This window comes from Carlito syrichta, unplaced genomic scaffold (genome assembly GCF_000164805.1).
Source record: "Carlito syrichta isolate Samal-C Ts95f unplaced genomic scaffold, Tarsius_syrichta-2.0.1 Scaffold304012, whole genome shotgun sequence".
Lineage (NCBI taxonomy): Eukaryota > Metazoa > Chordata > Mammalia > Primates > Tarsiidae > Carlito > Carlito syrichta.
In genome coordinates, this window is record NW_007248108.1 from 183,717 (window position 1) to 203,281 (window position 19,565).

The 19,565-nt window shown below is 42.9% G+C and overlaps 1 protein-coding gene across 1 annotated transcript in view; it reads left to right on the forward strand.

Moving 5' to 3' along the window:
* Nucleotides 1–19,565, forward strand: part of COL6A3 (collagen type VI alpha 3 chain) — an 87,917-nt gene that overhangs the window by 44,445 nt on the left and 23,907 nt on the right. The window contains exons 11-29 of the mRNA XM_008059373.1: nt 887–1,486; nt 2,152–2,489; nt 3,947–4,025; nt 5,108–5,253; nt 6,678–6,770; nt 7,348–7,401; nt 8,043–8,114; nt 8,867–8,893; nt 9,013–9,057; nt 9,177–9,230; nt 9,649–9,711; nt 10,359–10,424; nt 10,886–10,939; nt 13,721–13,756; nt 14,369–14,431; nt 15,194–15,256; nt 16,420–16,482; nt 17,393–17,455; nt 19,263–19,313. Of these exons, the coding sequence (XP_008057564.1) occupies nt 887–1,486; nt 2,152–2,489; nt 3,947–4,025; nt 5,108–5,253; nt 6,678–6,770; nt 7,348–7,401; nt 8,043–8,114; nt 8,867–8,893; nt 9,013–9,057; nt 9,177–9,230; nt 9,649–9,711; nt 10,359–10,424; nt 10,886–10,939; nt 13,721–13,756; nt 14,369–14,431; nt 15,194–15,256; nt 16,420–16,482; nt 17,393–17,455; nt 19,263–19,313 (2,030 nt within the window). The remainder of the gene's footprint in view (nt 1–886; nt 1,487–2,151; nt 2,490–3,946; nt 4,026–5,107; nt 5,254–6,677; nt 6,771–7,347; nt 7,402–8,042; nt 8,115–8,866; nt 8,894–9,012; nt 9,058–9,176; nt 9,231–9,648; nt 9,712–10,358; nt 10,425–10,885; nt 10,940–13,720; nt 13,757–14,368; nt 14,432–15,193; nt 15,257–16,419; nt 16,483–17,392; nt 17,456–19,262; nt 19,314–19,565) is intronic.

Genomic DNA, 19,565 nt, shown 5'->3' on the forward strand with positions numbered 1-19,565 from the left:
TCCCCTGCTTCCTTGGACTGGTGTAGCCATCAGGAATCACCTCCCTGGAGGACAGTCCTCCATCTGCAGCTTCTACCCACATTCCTGAGTTTCATCACTGGGGCTGCCAAGAGCAAAGGAGATCCCTCCACCAACCCACATCTTTCCTTGCCCCTCTTCCAAGTGATGGCCATGAGACATCTGCAAATGACTAGGGATGATTTTCCAAGAGGGATCTGCATTCCTGTTTTCCTCTTCCTCCCTCTGGGCTGGCTGGGGCACATCTCATACCTCTCACGTTGTCACCAATTTTTCTTCCTTTCTACTCCAGCCTCAATTGCTTGATTATAAAAAGGAAGTTACCTCACCCCCTACACATCACTGGTTTTCAACAAGCTCCTACAAAGTTCTCAGACTATCCCCCCAAAGTTAATGGGGTCCACTTTCCTCTTCCCATTCTTTCTTCCAGCCCTTCCTTGCCCTGCCCCCCAGCACATCTCTCTCTATTTCTAGACACCATCTTTTATCTTTAACCAGAAAGAAAATGTTGAGTGGAATTTACTACAACACTTGAGGTCACAGACTGTCAAATTCAGGTCTATATTGTATTTCCTGGCATAAAACCGTTTTGCACAGGATAACTGGGACTCTGTGTCACTGAGTTTCCATGTCTTTTTTCCTTTTTGTTTAGATGATTTATTATTTATCTTCTTATTTTTAGCATAATGTTTAGGAACTGCAAATTCAGGAACTAGAGAGGCATGGATTAGAGTGAAGGTTTTCACTGTGAATAAATTATTAGGACTGTCTTATTTCAATTATTTCAATTTACAGTTTGTGTATTTATGTTCTTATAATAAACTCAATCACTCAATCTCAATCTCATTTTCATTTTAATCATTTTTAGAGAAGAAGAAAGCAGACATTGTGTTTCTGTTGGATGGTTCCATCAATTTCAGGAGGGACAGTTTCCAGGAAGTGCTGCGTTTTGCATCTGAAATTGTGGACACGGTTTATGAAGAGGGCGACTCTATCCAAGTGGGGCTAGTCCAGTACAACTCTGACCCCACTGATGAATTCTTCCTAAAGGACTTTTCCACCAAGAGGCAGATTATTGATGCCATCAACAAAGTGGTCTACAAAGGGGGAAGACACGCCAACACCAAGGTGGGCATCGAGCACCTGCGGATGAACCACTTCGTGCCAGAGGCTGGCAGTCGCCTGGATCAGAGGGTCCCTCAGATTGCCTTTGTGATCACGGGAGGAAAGTCAGTGGAGGATGCACAGGATGTGAGCCTGGCCCTCACCCAGAGGGGAGTCAAAGTGTTTGCGGTTGGCGTGAGGAACATTGACTCGGAGGAGGTTGGAAAGATAGCGTCCAACAGCGCCACAGCCTTCCGCGTGGGCAACGTCCAGGAGCTGTCAGAACTGAGCGAGCAGGTTTTGGAAACACTGCATGATGCAATGCACGAAACCTTGTGCCCTGGTGTGACTGATGTTTCCAAAGGTAACCTCTGTTATGTGCATATTCTCAATCCTTTTCTGTTGATACTTGTGAGTTTTTTTTTTTTTTTTTTTTTAGCTATCTGAATCACCAGCATGGATCTAGAGGTTTCTTGAGCATTTGGTTGCTTCATACATTTACTTATATCCATGTGAATTGTGTCCTGGTGCTCACCTAACCACTGTTGTCATATGTTCTTCCAGGATAAGAGTAGGAGTCTATCTTTTTTGCTCTTATAAGATTTACTTTCCTCCCCTATCATTAACCCCTCAAATAATTCAAATTTAGTGATTTCTGTTTCTGATGATCGATTTATTAGATAAATTGCTAGCGATCAAAGTATTTGTGTTTTCAAGTGCTTATAATTTAAAGCATAAACTTGGGAGCACCTAAATACTGACTGTGTATTATCACACCAAAATTGATTAACATTACCAAATGAGCAAACGTGTATGAAAATGGTCTACAATTTGGTTCCTAATAGCTATCCTCATTTTCCCCTGTGAGAGGTGCAGATCTAATTGCTTCTCAAAGCTCATATATAGAAGATCTCATTTTGCTCTGATAACAATGTCCTGTTCCCTGTCCTGGGGTTGTACTTGTCACTGATATAAATAGAATCTATCTTGTCATCCTCATCTTAGAGTTCCTGTATTTCTTCCTTTTAGCTTGTAACCTGGAAGTGATTCTGGGGTTTGATGGTTCAAGAGATCAGAATATATTTGTGGCCCAGAAGGGCCTCGAGTCCAAGATGGACGCCATCTTGAATAGAATAAGCCAGATACAAAGACTCAGCTGCAGTGGGAGCCAGACACCCACTGTGCGGGTGTCGGTGGTGGCCAACACACCCTCAGGGCCAGTGGAGGCCTTTGACTTTGATGAGTACCAGCCAGAGATGTTTGAGAAGTTCCGGAACATGCGCAACCAACACCCCTACATTCTAACAGCAGACACGCTGAAGGTCTATCAGAATAAGTTCAGACAGTCTTCGCCAGACAGTGTGAAGGTGAGCAGAACTTCCCCCTGGTTCAGATGTCCCTGTATAATTTCTGGATTTTTTGCTAGAGACAGGGAATACCTAGATGCCTGGCAGCCTGTTCCCTCAAGTTAAATACTCTTTATGTTTGACTGGGTTGTTAGTACCTGTTTGTAAAAGTTCTTTACTTATGAACTGATCATAATTTTATGTAATGTTTTTACTTTGTTAGTCTTAAGCTCTAAAAAAAAAATCCTGGAAATCAGTAATTAAGCTTGAATGAGTTGAATGTGTGACTGATTCATGTTTAATTGTAGTTCTATCCTTAAGTAAGGTATGTTCTCTACTTATGTGTCTCTCTTTATATGTGCATGTGTGTGTGTGTGTGTGTGTGTGTGTGTGTGTGTGTACATAGATACATATATATTGTATAAACACACTATTAGTTTGCTAGAGCTATCATAAGGAAGTGTCACAGTCTGGGTGGTTTTAATAATAGACGTTTATTTCCCCACATCTTGGAAGCCCAGAAGTCCTCAAGATGTCAGCAGGGTTGGTTTCTTCTGATGCCTCTCTGCTTGGCTTGCAGATGACCATTTTCTACCTGTACCTCCACATGGTCTTTCCTTTGTGTGCGTGTCTGTGTTCTAAGGTTTTCTTATTATAGGATACCAGTTATGTTAGATTAAAGTATACTCTGATGATCTCTTTTAGCTTAATTACTTCTTTGAAGACCCTGTCTCCAAATTTAGTCACATTCTGAGCTAATGGGGACTATGACTTAAACATTTGGATTTCAGGTAGATACAGTTCAGCACACACACACACACACACACACACACACACACACACACACGCACACGCACACACGCACACACACAATTTTCAGAAACTACATCATATAAATATAAGAATGAAATACACTGTTTTTTAGCCAGTGGCTAAGCCTGTAATCCTGCTCTTTGGGAGACTGAGGTGAGTGGATTGCCTGAGTCTGCAGATTCGAGACCCGCCTGGGCAATTTGGCGAGACCTCATCTCTACAATAAATTAAAAAAAAAAAAATTAGCTGGACGTGGTAATGTGTGCCTGTAGTTCCAGCTACTTGGAAGGCTGAGGTGGAAGGATCGCCGGACTGGCCAAGGAGCCCAGCAGGTCGAGGCTGCGGTGGCCGGGAGTGGCCACTGCACTCCAGTATGGGCGACAGAGTGAGACTCCAACTCAAAAAAAAAAATACACTGTTTTAAAATTGTCATTTTTACTTGTGTGCTTTTTTTTTTTTTTAAATCAAGCACTATAATATACTCCTCCATTTTATGTGCATAATCAAAGACCTGTGAACATGGGTGATCATGCCTCGACTTGGCCTTCAGTGTCTATAACTGTAAAATGAAGAGTTTGGACCAGTTAATCTCTCAGTTGCTTTTCAAAAGTCTGTGATGTCCCTTGTTAGTCAGGGCTGGAGTTTGACTCCGCTTTTATTTTCAGGTGGTCATTCATTTTACTGATGGAGCAGATGGAGATCTGGCTGATTTACATAGAGCTTCTGAGGATCTCCGACAAGAAGGTAGATTCCAAGGCTTTCTAAACATGAGAAGTAAACCCAGGTGAGGCAGGGGTGTGTGCTGCTCTGCTGGAGAAAAACTTCCCTACTAATGGAGTTGCCTAAGGGAGCAGATTCTCTTGGAGGACTCTTCATATCAGAATCTTGGCCCTTCATGCCAGCTTGGGAGTGTGGGATGGGGCTGGCGAGGATTCCTTCCATACTTAGACAGCCTTCCTGCCATGGTTTGGCACAGTTCTCAGACTCACCAGGCAATAGAACCTGCAGAAATCATGATGCTTTTGCAAAAGATAATGAAGTATTGGTTCACTTAACTCTATCATAAACTAGGAATTAATTTACTAGCAAAAAAAACTCTATCATAAACTAGGAATTAATTTACTAGCAATTTTTAGTTGACAATTTTCACAGCATGAAAGCACTATAACATTTAAATAAAAAGACACATACATATGTCTTTTTATTTATAATATATAAAATAAATATTTTATATATTATTTATAATATATAAAATAAATATATATAAAATAAATAATGTAAGCATATGTACCAAATGTAAGGTGACTGTAAAACAACCATTCTTTTTTTCAAAGGGGATATTTGACTGTTCATCTGCTTTGGAATTTGGTAGTACTGATTATCACAAACTGGATACCAACACCAAATATTTAAGAAAAATGCAATGCATCATAAGAATGTTTTATTTATTAACAGTTTTCCCAAGAAATAGAGATGAGACTGTTATTAACTGACTTTGGTGGTGCTACTATTGTAATTCTTCCCACAGCATACTTGTATGCTGGAGAGCCAGAGTTTGAGAATTCATGCATGAATGTGCTTCATAGATGCTACTTTTTATATTTACAGTAAAAAGTTTACTTTATTGACATGCCTGAAACAAGGATTCAGTAGAGTCCAAAGTTCAGTATTTCAACTATTCAGAGCAGCTACTTGATTTGATTAAACATGTTTAAGTTAAAAGTCAACTTTATACTGAAGTTTTCTTAGAAAATATAGTTAGGACAAAAGATGTTGCAGCTCTCAAGTGCCTAGGTGAGCTGTGGTAAATGTGTCTTTCCACGCAGGTGTCCGAGCTCTGATCTTGGTGGGCCTTGAACGAGTGGCCAACTTGGAGCGGCTGATGCAGCTGGAGTTCGGGCGAGGGTTCATGTATGACAGGCCCCTGAGGCTTAACTTGCTGGACTTGGATTATGAACTAGCAGAGCAGCTTGTGAGTTTTGTTATGTCTTTATAAACAAATGAGTTTAATTACAATAATAATTGGCATCTCAGGAGAATGAAGTCAATTGTCACCTGGTGAACGGTGAAGGGGTAGCTGGGTGATAGTTTATTTAAGTCACTTGGGACCTGCCTTGTTGCCATAGCATGTGTAAATCTGAAAATGGAAATAGGAAGTAACTGGAAAGACAGTGAGCTGGAAGGTGGGTCTGTAGGCATGATGTTTCAGCCTTGGCATTTCTCATGCTTCCTTTAGTACCTGCCTTTTTAAATGTCTTTTCATTCATACAATTGCTGAAATTACAAACCATTGTGATGGACCATCCTCAAATAGGAAACAGTGTATCTGAAGCCTTACATGGTAAAAATAATATGCAAGAAAAGAAAGTCCGTTTCTGGATGGAGAAGTACTTTTATTGCTTTCTCCTCTGGTTTCCCTTGGCATCTCTAGGTGGCTTCCCAGCCCCCTCCCCTGCAGTCCAGCCTCTTTCAGCTGGGGATGTCACCTCCTGGGTTTGGAGTCCGGGGTGAGGCTTCTGGGGGATTTGAGTTTGAGCAGTGAACTCAGAAATTCTTTGGTGGTGGCGACAGAGGACTATGTTTATCTAAATGGAAATCTGTCCCTTCTTTCCCTTCCACCTTCTTCCCAGGACTATAATTAGCATCTTCAAAAATTGAATGGAGGAGGTTGAGTTACTACACAATTCTGGGACATGGGAAAAAGTGAAAGCTCTAGGAAGCTAATTGCGAGAAAATGCATGTGCCCACTCTTAGTTTAACAGATAGAAATGTATTTGGGATATGTACTTTCCCATAAGGTCAGGGTACGACAGGAATGTTGGGGTTGTGTGGTAGGTGCTGGAAGCACTGGCGACCTGGAGCTGTGAAGGCTGAGTTGGTGAGGCCAGGACCACTTGTGCCTGTTCCCACCATGGCTGCTCTGGAGACTTCCCCAGGGCTGGCGCTATATTCTATGACTCTGCCTGTGGTTCTAAGGAAGAGCGTGTCATGGGTCTCTATTCTGGAAGCACCTGTAGTTCTGGCTGTCTGAATTTGTTAGTTAGGTTTGGCACTTTGGAGTTTAAACATATATAAGTTATTCTTAAGATTTGAAGTTTGAATAGCTATGTTGGAAATTTCTAGAAATAAGGTCCAGCCTGAGGTGACATTGGGAATAAGATTCATCTTATTTTCATTGTTTTTCACTGCCTATTGGTGGCTTTGCATCCCCACTCTGACTACCAAGGGCAGCACCCTCAGCATAGGCCAGTCTTTGAGCAAATGTTATCTGGAGTGACTTCATCTCATACCAGGAAACTTAAATGCATCAGATTTGGGGCTTTATTGCATATTTACAATTTTTTTTGCTGGATATTTCTTGAGATTTGAATGCTTGGTTTCTCTTCATTTTGGCAGGACAACATTGCTGAGAAAGCTTGCTGTGGGGTCCCCTGCAAATGCTCTGGACAAAGAGGCGACCGTGGGCCCATTGGCAGCATCGGGCCAAAGGTATGGAGGCTTTAGCCTTTACTTACATGTGAGACTAGATTTAGAACTCTGACATTACTTTGGCTGGAAAACTTATCTAATATCAGAGCATGGAGATGGATAAGAGAAAAGAAAGACGATTCCCATTATTACAGAAGAAAAGTTCTGAAGTGCAGACCTGTGTGCTGCCCTGCCTAGGGCCCACCCCGGTGGAGATGGCTAAGAGAGTCTGAAAATCTACCATATTCTCCCTTTCCTTGGGATGAGGGCGTCTGTTCTTTGACCCTTCAGCTCTTCATTTTATAAAATAAAGTCAAAACAAGTGGGCTTCACTGACAGGCAACCACATTGCAAATAGCAGGATTTCTTAGTACTGGCCTCCAAGTTGGTAGGAACTAACAGGCTTTCTCGGCAGAGCAAGAGCCTTAAAGATCCTGATAGAAAGAACGAAACTGAATAATGAGTGGAAAAGCTGGTAAGGTCTAGGAGACACTAAAGTCATGGTACATCTTAGCAACTGCTCTGCCACAGAAATACTTAATATAGAACAATGATTTGTTTGAAAGATTGACGAAAGACCCGATTTACTTTGCTTTAGGGTATTCCTGGAGAAGATGGCTACCGAGGTTATCCTGGTGATGAAGGTGGACCTGTAAGTAAATGTTGTTTTATCCCCTCCTTCTTTATATGTTGGGATTGAATTGTGGAGTTCAGTGGCTGATGACTTTCCCATTGGGAGAGATTCTCTCAGAGGGGACGTTGTTGAATCAAGTTATCAGTATATGAGGTGCCCCATTGGGGCGGGAAACCTAGTGGCAGGGCTTTGGGGAGCAGTGGGACAAATGGAAAAAGGTCCAGCCCTGGGACAGGGGACAAAGGGCCTCATGAGGAGTAGATGAGGTCACCAGGGCCCCAGCTGGCTGTGCTGGATGACAGGGCTGGGCAGGCTCCATTGGAGGACTGGGAACCAAGAGCCCCTAGGAGGAGCAGTCAGGCTGATGGATCCTCCAAGGGAGTCCAGTGTCTACACAGACCCAGTGCTCAGAAACCCACCCATCCTCAACCTTCCAGCCAGTGCCCTCTGTGCTGCAACCCTCCTAGTCCCCACTCTCCCCAGGGAAACTGCATGTTCCAGGCCAGTCCCAGTATAGGAATGCTGAGAGGTTCCCTGGCTCATGCAGCATTGATTAGTATTCCCCACAGTGAAATCTGCTTTCCAATGCTCCCCGTCTGTAGTGTTGACATGGTGACAAGGGGTTCCAACTTGCCAAATGCTTTTGTTTCTTACAACAGGGTGAGCGAGGTCCGCCTGGTGTGAATGGCACTCAAGGTTTCCAGGGCTGCCCAGGCCAGAGGGGAATAAAGGTACAGTATGGGTGACAGGCATGCTGAGTGTGGGAAGGAGGTCAGGTCAGTCTCACTGGCAGGGGTGACACACTATTTCTCCAAATGCCCTCTTGAAGAGGCAGGCCACTGCCTGGATTTCTTGATTTCAGCGTTCAGCAGCCTGTGGCCTTTCCTCAGAAGGCAGTAGGGTGGGTTCAGGAGCACGAGCTACAGCTGGAATACAGCTTGAGACTGGAGAAATAGTTTCCTGTGGAAACACGAGGCAGCCAGGAACTTTCACGAGGAGAGAACATGCGCCAGGGTGGAGAGGAGGCTGGTGCCTTGGGCCCTGGGAGCAGCCAGGGAAGGCAGGGAGGGAATGAGAGGAAAGCAAGAGGATTAAAGGGCTGATGAACTTTCTCATCCATTTGCTGATGTTTGAAGGCAGGTGCTGAAGGGAACGGCCATCATGCCACAAATTCGTAAAGTCGGCCTTTGCCTTCAGAACCCCTCTCCCTGACTTTTGAACCTACTCTCCCTGCCCAGGGAGCCAAGACCACCCAAGTGTTCAGTTCCAGGAAAATTAGCTTTATAACACCCCATGGGATGATGAGAGAGGAATCCAATAAAGGAATGAGCCTGTAATACTAAATTTTCAGTGGCATTCCAATAGTGATGGCGGTGGGAGGGGGGTGGTGGTGGTATGGGAGGGGATAGCCCTAGGCTTCTTTCACCCAAGGGACCAGCCCCGCAGGAAGAGCTAATGCTTCCCCTGTTGCCTTACCTTCCAGGGCTCTCGAGGATTCCCAGGAGAGAAGGTATGCAAGCTTGGTTTTGCTTGTTAAATGGAAAACTTTCCCAGTATTTCTCATTTTTTTTTCCTTTGCCAGAATAGTTTTCTCTACTCACGTGTTGTCTTTTTCCTTCTCCCTCTCAGGGTGAAATAGGAGAAATTGGACTGGACGGTCTTGATGGTGAAGAAGTAAGTGATTTTTACTCTCTAATCCAAACTGCTTTTAATTCTGAAGATTCCAGCAACTAACAGCTCAGTCTGTGATAGAAACTGCACTAGCCATGACCTTTTATCATTATCTTTGACAGGGAGACAAAGGATTGTCTGGTTCTTCTGGAGACAAAGGGAGTCCTGGAAGAAGGGTAGGTATGGTTCCACAGTGTTGCTAGTATGGAAAGAATATAAGCATTTCATTTAGGAAATAGTTATTTCCTTTACTCATATATGTGAAGCCCATTTCCTCCTTCCTTGACTTCCCCTGTGGGTACACCTGTGGTATTCCTTGTTAGCTCTGACCTGTGAGATTATATTTTCTTGTCTGGAGAGCACATCCCATAGAGCAGGGACTGAGTTAGTTTTATTATAAATAAATCTCTAGTGCCTGGCAGAGAGTGGGGACCAAACAGGTATTCATGGATTAACTGAACAAATCAGAAATATTTGGAAGTGAATTTGCCTTCATGGCAAATGAGTAAATGGTAAACCCTGTTCTGTTAAGACTTATGAATTGAAGTATGTGGTTTTCAGCATAAGATAAACATCCCTGTGTTTCCTATTTAGGGTGACAAAGGACCTAAAGGAGACAAAGGAGAGAGAGGGGATGTTGGAATCCGAGGGGATCCGGTAAAGAAAATGTCTTTTTAAAATGTTTTTAGACCTGAGCCTGGGAAGAAGGTTGTGGAGGGAAGTGGGATAAAAGGAAGAATTTCATTTTTGAAATGACTTTAAAACAAGTTGGTGAAATAAATGTGTACTTTGTCTTTTTCTTGCCATTTTTGGGTTGTGGGAGATATGTTTGTTCTCTGGCTAACAAGATAATCATTTGCAAGTTCTTTCCTATGAAGAGCTGAGAAATTTCCTAAAATGTGGTCTCAGGACACTTTAAATCTGCTTTTAGAAAAGAGAAGTTTGCAGCTTCTCTCATTTTATGGTTCTGTAAAACCTTTAAGTAAGTGACCATCATGTCTAGCCTCTTATTCTCCAGGACACCTGCCTCTGTGGCCAAGGACAGGCCAGGACTGAACCTGAAGCATCCTATTCCCTGGGGAAGAACCATTGTCTCCGTGTGGGGCTAAGAGTGGTGTGCTGACCCCATGGCTAGGTTTTGACAAAACTGGATAGATATTGTCTGAATGAGATTTGGCCAAAGGGACTGTCCTTCTAAGGCTTACACTTATGTCATCACTTATATTTTTTTCTGACCAATCAGAAAAGGGAAAGTGACTTTCCTTTCATATGTGGTTCATTTCCCTTTCTGATGTTGTTTTCAGGGTGACTCAGGACGGGACAGCCAGCAGAGAGGACCCAAAGGAGAAACCGGTGACATCGGACCCATGGTATGGTGCTCCATGTTCCTAGTCTCTCCCTGTGCTGAGGGTCAAGAAACAATACATATATTGGCTCATTGGCTTATCAGCAGCCACAGAGGCCATGAACATGGCCTTCAGTCCTGCAGAGTAGTATGAAACTAGAAGCAGAGAGGCCCTGTTAAGATGACTGTGTGTGCATGTGGAGGAAATCTCCATGGGGAACCATGGCAACCCTTACCAAGCAGGACCTCTTGGAGAATTTGTACTTTTTAGATATTTATGGGAAGTGCTTATTAAGCCAAGGGCTTGTAGAGTTGAGAATATGTTGAAGTCTAAAGTTTCCCGGAAAGCATGTGACTGTCCTCCTGCAGACAGACCCTTTCTCTATGAATTGACCCCTTTTCCTGTAGAGTTTCATGCAACATTTCAGAATTAGGCTTTATTCTCTGAAGATGAGAATCTCATACTTATTTTTTCCCCCACACCAGGGTCTCCCGGGGAGAGATGGAGTACCTGGAAGGCCTGGAGAAACTGGGAAGAATGTGAGTTCCCTTGGGCTCTGTGTGTGTGTGTGTGTGTGTGTGTGTGTGTGTGTGTGTGTGTGTGTGTGTGTGAGGTTGCTCTTAGCAAGTGTCACATGATCTGTCCAACATGACCCAGGGTGCATTTACTTAGCAACTTTTTTTTTTTTTTGAGTTGGTGTCTTACTCTGTTGCCCAGGCACAGAATGCAGTGGCACAGATCATGATTCACCATAACCTTGACCTTCTGGGCTCAGGTGATCCTTCCACCTTAGCCTCCTAAGTAGCTGGGACTACAGGTGCATGCCACCATGTCTGGCTAATTTTTTGATGTTTTATAGAGACTAGGTCTTGCTATGTTGCCCAGGCTAGTCTCGAACTCCTGGGCTCAAGCAATCCTCCCACCTCACCCTCCCACAGTGCTGGGATTACAGGCATAAGCCACTGCCCCAGCCCACAGTAACTCTTTATGCAGTGATTTTAAAGGGATTTCTGAAACCATTGCTACCCCAATCTTGCTGCTTACCCAACTTTTTCATTCTTGTCATTTACTCTGTGCTCCATTTCTTCTCCCTCTCCCAATCCTGATTCCCTGTTCTCCAAAAAATACACTGAACAGATTCTAAAAAAATAATATCCTTTCTGCTTTAAAATAACGGGCCAGGCTTTATCCCAGTAGATAAAATTTAAGAAATCCAAATGAATTTTCAAGGTATAGGATCATATCATAAGCAAAGAGGGATAACTTCTTCTTTTCCCATTTGGATACTTCTGGTTTCCTTCTCTTGACTGAGTACTCTAGCTAGGACTTCCAACACTTTGTTGAATGGGAGGGGTAAGAGTGGGAAGCCTTGTCTTCTTCCGGTTTTCAGAGGAAATACTTCTAATTTCTGTCCATTTAGCAATATGTTGGCTGTGGGTTTATCATAGATGGCTCTTACTATTTTGACATATGTTTGCTATATGCCTAGGGCAAGGGTTTTTATCAAGAATGGATGCTGGATTTTATCAAAAGCTTTTTCTGCATCTAATGATAGAATCATGTTTGGGATGTCAAGGGGTGCCTAGGGTGACTCTCTGCTCAGAAATGAATAGCACAAAAACTGCCAACTGGGGCTGGGCAGTGAACTGGGCCCCTCAGCCCCTTCCTGAGGGACAGCAGCATGTTTGGGCCTCAGCAGCCGGATGAGCAGACTATGCTGAGGTGAGGGGTTTTCAAAAAGAATGACTTGCCTGTAATCATATAGTTAACTATGGCATCTACCGTTTAGCTTTTGAAATTCAGAAGAGGCAACCCCCTCAGGTCCCCTCCTGCTCTGGGAGCTTTTCTGCCCTCTCAATGAATCCTGCTTTCAAAAAAAAAAAAATTTTCAGATGAAAACTTAAATTTTGAAAAATATTATTTTAAAAGTTTTGAGTATTACTGTTGGATAATTCTGTTGAGTTACATAATGAAAAAGATGGGAGAAAATACTTATTGGTTATTACACTGGACTGTTACAACTCAGTTCATGGGCAGAGCCAAAACTAGCTTTCATGAAATGACTTAAAATATTATGGTGCATAAACCTTGTTTCAACTCTATGCACAAGGTAAGAACTTAGGTTTGAATTTGATATAGTCAAGGGCTTTTGTAGACTCCGTTTTTTCTTTTATGGCAGGGTGATGACTGGCCTAGTAGCTTCCTATCCATTCTCTGAGGACTCTGCAGTGCCAGGCTCAGGCCAACATGGAATGTCCCTCTCATTGGGCTGCATCTGTCTTACATTACCCCCTTAGAGCCTCTTCAGGCTGCTTTTGGCCTGAACAATGTCTTGATGAGTGTTGGTGGGCTCTGAAGGAATTCTAGGATGTCTTTTTTGGGAGGGGCCAGACCAGATTGTTATTCTGTGGAGGAGAAGAGTGACCTCCCCCTAGTTTGTGAAAAGAAGGTGGCCAAGGTCTTTCACAGAAGCAACTGGCACTACAGAGAATGATGGCAAAATGATGGCAGAAGACCACTGGGCTAGTCCATTGGGAGTGGAGAATGAGGTTTTTAGGTTGATGTAACAGATGTGCCAGGCCCCATAGCTGAGTTGGCATATCAGTCTCTGGAATACCAACCCCTAACTTTGCAAAGACAGCCCAGGGCATTCATGTATTCCCATCCCAAACCTTCCCACAGCAGAGGAAATAATCCTGAGGTGGAAATTAACGGATCACTTATGAAGTGAGCCCCACATGTTTGAACTAAGGGTCACCTCTGGAGCATCCAGGAAGATGTTGCCAAGTCATAAGCCCAACCTAAGTACACGAGACTTTTAGGTTCAACATATGTGCATTTTGGATACTTTGTTTAACCGAGTATGTGTTGTATTTGGCCAGGATCATTTGGAGGATTTGGGACTCACTTCCATTATAATTAATGTATTTCATTACTCCTCACTGCAGTTAGGAAAATGGAAGAAAAATAGACAGGTTGACATTCCCTTTTCACATTCTTTATTTGAAATTGGCTGGGATTGTGCAGCCAGAAGAAGTCATTATTTTGCTTGGCAGGTCTGAAGTAATTCTCAGTACTTCCATTTGGGTGATTAACAGGAGCAAGAAAGCGAAACTTCACCCAGATGAGGACGGAGGAAAGTGTCTTTGTGTGCAGGTTTCTCCTGGGTTGACAAGCCACAGTTTCTGGTTTTTGGAACAAAGTGGGAGTCTCAGAAAGGTTCCATGAAGAATACAAGAGTTAAGTCTCAGAGAGGCACAGGCTCCGTACTCAGCATCCTATTCTCCCACTTATGGTTTGTGTGACTGTCTCTTCTGCAGGGTGGCTTTGGCCGAAGGGGATCAGCAGGAGCTAAGGTAAGCCTCCATGGTTGGCATCTCTCTCTTGTCATCACAGTGTAACTCATGGAATGCTCTTGGAAGACTCCTTCAAATGGCCAGATGCAAGCAGGCCCAGGAATTTAAAAATCCCCTCTCCTTAGACTGTCAAGACTCCTGTTGCTCAAATAGCAGCTACTGTCTTTTCTATTATCCCCTTAAACTTAGCCTCTTCTACAAGGTCTAGGAGAGACAATTCCCTGTGGAGACTCAGGGTTGACATGGAAGAAATGTGCTCGAGAAGGTCATTTCCTGGGCATTTGTCTTCTGGAACATGCCCATGTATCTGTCCATCAGCAAGTCACAATTTCTCAGTCCTCAGGTTTAGGTCTAAAATATCCTTACTTCTCAAAACAGTCTTGAAAAGGTGAGGAAAGAGTGAGAAACGATTGTGGAAGTGCAGAACAACAGCTGGCTCTGGTGTTTACTGTCTCATCCTGGGGTTACCATTTTGATCATCTGTAACCCCTGGAAGAGCTGTGTTTTCCCTGGATGTTTTCCAAGTCCCTAGTCCAGAAACGACTGTAGAACAAAGAGCTGACATTGACATGATCCATCCTGACTCCTCCCTGGTCTTCTCTTATTTCAAAGGGCAACAAGGGCAATCCGGGCCAGCCTGGCTTCCAGGGAGAGCAGGGGACCAGAGGTGCACAGGTCAGTACTCCCTTGGGTGATTGCATGCCTCCGGATATTTTTCCAGATGCTCTGACAATTTCTTTGAAAAAAAAAATTAGGTGACATTCTTATAACATCAAATTAACCATTTTAAAGTGAATGACTCAGTGGCATTTAGTAATTTCACAGTATCATGCAACTATCACCTCTATCTTGTTCCAAAACATTTTTATCACCCTGAAGGAGACCTTGTACCCATTAGCTGTCACTCCTCATCACCCTGTGCCCCTAGTCTTTGGCAACTACTTTCTTATGGACTTTCCTATTCTGGACATTTTGTATAAATGGAATTATTTGATGGACAGCCTTTTGTGTTTGACTTTTTTCACTGAGCATAATGCTTTTGAGATTCATTCATGTTGTGCCAGGTACCAGTAGTTCATTCCTTTTTATGGCTGACTAATACTCTGTTGTATGGATATAGCACAATTTGTTTATATACTTGTCAATTGATGAACATTGGGTTATTTGCACCTCTTGGTGATTAAAAATAATGCTGCTGTGAACATTTGTGTACAAGTTTTTGTTTGAACACTTTTTTCTTGCATAATTTGTAAACTAACTTTCCCATTCACATGCTGGATTGAGGCTGCAGCTAAGATAGAAGAGTTGTGGTCTCTGGTGGTCTTTGTGGCCAGTAGAAGTGAGGCTCTGGGCTCTGTGGGGCATGCAGATGTCACATAGTGGCTCCTCAAGGATAGTCACCTTCATAGCACTAATAATGGCCTTTTCCTTCCTCAGGGACCACCTGGTCCCACTGGTCCTCCGGGTCTGACAGGAGAACAAGGCATTCCAGGACCTCGGGTAAGCCTGTCCTTATTCTACCCTCTCCCTCTAGCTGAAAAGAGGGCACATTGCCCAAGCAGGCTGAGAGTTTCTTGGATGATGCTACTGTAGACAGATCTCCGTTTAGCCATTCTTTTTGGCAACACAGACCCTGAATCCAACCTCAGTCCTCACAGTGACTGCCAACTTCACCCCGAGGAACTAAGAGTTCATGGGTGCTCCATGTACTTCTAAGTTTCAGTTCTGCTCCTTCAAAATAGAGGCTTCCTGGGTGGTAAGCAAGGGAAGGATGTCTGTCATCTCAGTTTTAGGATGGAATTGTGTAAAATCCTAATCTACCAAAAGGCTTAGATTATGAAAAATGTTTCATATTTGATCCTTAGAGATAGCCTCTTGTGATTTAGTATTTTGTATAAGAAGTTGCTGAAGTTATCCTGAAGTTCAACACAAAAGATATTCCTTAAACTTGCTGTGACTGCAGATGTTAAGACATACTGTAGCTATTAGCTATGATGAGTAGAAATATATTGCTGTCTCTGAGCTGAAATCAGGTGCCATGAGACTACAGCTCATTAGCTTGAAAGCTGATACATACTTGTTTTTAAAGCTTTTGTGTGTTTTTAAAAACATCTACTTAGCTTCTAGTTATTTAAGAATTTAAGTTGGTAGGATGGCAAAGCTACCATTAACCCCAGAAACACTGATGAATTTGTACTTTCCTACCATCTATTTTAGGAACATTTCTGGACTGTGTAGGCTGTACCACATTTTAAAGAGTTAATTTCATCCATTGATTTATTCATGCATTCAACAGATATTTATGTACCTGTGTACAACAGGTGCTCATTGTGGGGGTGTGAAGGGAATGGGAAATAAAAGTCCAATAAAATCTGGGGGATTGTCATCCAGTCAGGAACCTAGGATATGTACAGTAATAACTGCAGCATGCATTAATTTGTAAAAACTGGCACTGAGAGGTAATGCTGATGGTTTGCATGTGCACAAGGCTTTTTTGTGCATGTTTATATTTGAGTCTGTAGCCCCGAGTGCAGCGCTGAGCACTTGGGATTTGTAGGCAGGGCAGGTCACATACGATGGCAAGGGGGGGCCATGATTCAGAGACTCCTTAACTTGGATCATTAAAGACTTCATTGACACATTCCTCTCTCCTCATGCTCCAGGGAAGTGGAGGTACCGCTGGTGCTCCTGGAGAACGTGGCAGAATTGGTCCCCTGGGAAGAAAGGTTTGTCTTGAGAATGGCACAGCTTTCCTGAGGCCGGGGGCCTGGCTAGACACACAGATCCCCGTTTCCTCTTTTGTCAGTCTGTCCACTGACCTAGTTTGCATATCCTTTCTCTTGAGTACTACAGGTTCCCCCCTTGGGCTTTCTGTTGGTGTCTGACTTGGCCAGTGGGATCACCTTCCTGCCACCATCTCTGTCACTGTCCTTGCCATCATCCTAAATCAGTAGGCTGGCTTTCTTCTAGCCAGAACCTGCCATCAGCTGGTGGATGATCTGATTCTTTCTTGCCTTGGCATGTGCTGGTAGGGCTGCATCCCCTGAGCTAGCAGAGCAGCTGGGCAGCACTTGCACTGTTTCAGCATTCTATGAAATGTGTGATCTTGAAATACAGGCAGTGCACACACAGCACTCTACTAACCATGTTTAGATCATCTAAAAGATCCAGATCCTGACTATTCTGGATAACAGCAAGTTTGTTATATGAAGGCTGTTGAGAACCTGCTCCAACAGCCTTGAGATAAACTACAGTTTGTCACAACCATTCAGAAAGACAACACTTGCTCAGAAAAAGAAATGTGTCTGTGTGACTCCACCATGGTCTCTGCTCATTGGTGGTGTTGGGTTTCATGCTGAGTTCAATGCCCATGGCCTCCTATGCCTTCTTCTTGCCACTGTTTTTCTTTCCTTCATCCTGTCCCTCATGCTGTGCTGATGAAAAGGGCAAAGATGAACCACTTTAGATTATTTTCCAGGAGTCCACATATGAATGTTGCAATTTAGAAAATCATTCCTTGAAAGCTCAAAGGTGAAGCAGGTTGCAGCTCTCTCACCTGGAACCAAACATGGCTTGGTGTCACATGATAAACCAGTGTCAAACCCACAGTGTCTCAGATTTGTTTCTCATGTCTAGGGTGAGCCTGGAGAACCAGGATCAAAGGGAGGCATTGGAAACCGCGGACCTCGTGGAGAGACGGTAAGGCCACAGTGTGCTCAGGTCCAGGGTGTGGCTGGCTCTTTGCTGAAAGGCACAGAAAGCCAGGAGAAGAGTTCCAAGTGGGGATGACTCGAGCCTCACTTCTTATATTAATGGCAATGCAGTTGGAAACAGTGAAACCTGCTGCTTATCAACAGCAGCTATGCTTCAAAATAAGTTTTATTTCATTTTGGGGGGTGGGGGAGTGGGGTGGGCTATGGATAAATATATTTTTTTCTGTATGTTTCCTGATGCAGGAAATGTGGTGGTTTACTGAAACTTGAACCACCTTCATTTTAGGTCCTGAATATGCTTTGTGAGTGTGACTAGATAGAGCTTTTCTGCAAAGAAGTAAATGCTCCTTGGATTAAAATGGAATTGGATTTGATAAATTCTCAATCCAGACTTAAATAGTTTCTTTTGAGTAGGACATACTAGGAATAGAAATTACTACTGTAATAACTTGTCTCTTACAATGTTATTTAAGGGCCGGGTGTGGTGGCCCTTGGTTGTAATCCCAGCACTCTGGGAGGCAGAGGCAGGAGAATTGCTTGAGCCCAGGAGTTCAAGTCCAGCCTGGGCAACATAGTGAGAACCACATTTCCACAGAGTAAATAAATTAGCCATGTCTTTAGTTCCAGCTACTCAGGAGGCAGAGGCAGAAGGATTACTTGAGTCCAGAAGGTTGAGGCTGTAGTGAACTGTGATTGTGTCACTGCACTCTAGGCTGGGCAACAGAGACCCAACTTAAAAAAAAAGAAAAGAAAAGAAAGAAAGAAAATGCTATTTAAAAACACTCTAACTTCTCTCTAACAAAAAAATTTTGTAATGTGCATTTCTATGTAAGAAAAACATTTTTACAGGCCACTGTAAATTTCCTAAAATGAATCACAATACCTAAACACTACATAAATAGACCGGGTTGATCTGAATGTTGTAAACTTTAAGCTTTAAAATAATTTTTGTGTTTATTCTTTTAACTGAAGTTAAAAAAAAAAATCTGTTTCTATTACTTTTAGTCCCAGAAGCACAGGGAAAAAAAAAAAATCAGACTTTACAGTCTATTCAAACCATTGAAGGGAGTTTCTTCCTGATTCTGCTTTCATAACTTTGGGTGCTTTCTAGTTATTGACATCTATTTAAAACTATGAATTAGCTAAGTAGTGATTTCCCTACATATTTTATAAATATTAATGTATGCTTCATATAAATTCTTCTTACTCTTTTAAAATAATTAGTGACATTCAGTTTTGAATGTTCCGCCTGTGAGAGCAATAGGGGCAGATCTAAGCATACAGGGAGGGGAGGGTGTTGGAAAGGAAGAGGGATCTAGGGCTGATTACTTGGAAGGCACAGGTAGGGTGTAGTAAGATCTGGATACAGAAGACTCAGAGGACTGAGAGACTGAGTTCAGTGTTCTTGTTTTGAAGTAGAATCAAAGACTTATAGATGTATAGAATTGAGGTGGCCTTCAAGTTTCAACCCTAAGATTCCTTGGTTTTATGAGTCTTTGAGTCTATATCCAAACAGTATCTTCATCGAGAGCTACTAGTAGTTCTTTACATTTGTAGTCCACTGGCACCATTTTGCTAAAGAACTCCTTTGAGCTCACCACATATGGACATGTTCTTGTTCACACTTTGTGGACAGGGCAGGAGCAGGAAGTGTTCCTGCTCCTTCCGTACCTAGATCTGAAAACATTTCAGGGACTCAAAGACCCTCTGCTCAGGACAGCAGCAGGGCAGAGATGGTGGTTGTGGTGTGCCTGACACAGCGACATGCAGTGATGTCTCTTTCCTGCTCTTAGGGAGATGATGGGCGAGATGGAGTTGGAAGTGAAGGACGCAGAGGCAAAAAAGTATGTATCTACTGAGGATTCTCTAAGGGTCCCTGATGGTAGGAGGCTCCAAGGACAACTTCTTTTTTTTAATGATAATTTCAATTTTTAAAAATTTTTTAAATTTTTATTTATTTATTTATTTATTATTTTTATTTTTTCATTAATCAGTATTTTTTATTATGGTTTTGTGGGGTACAGTTAAGGGTTAGGTGTACAATGACGTTTCATTCAGGCACCCTGTTGATAAGAGGTGTTTTCCCATCCCCCGAC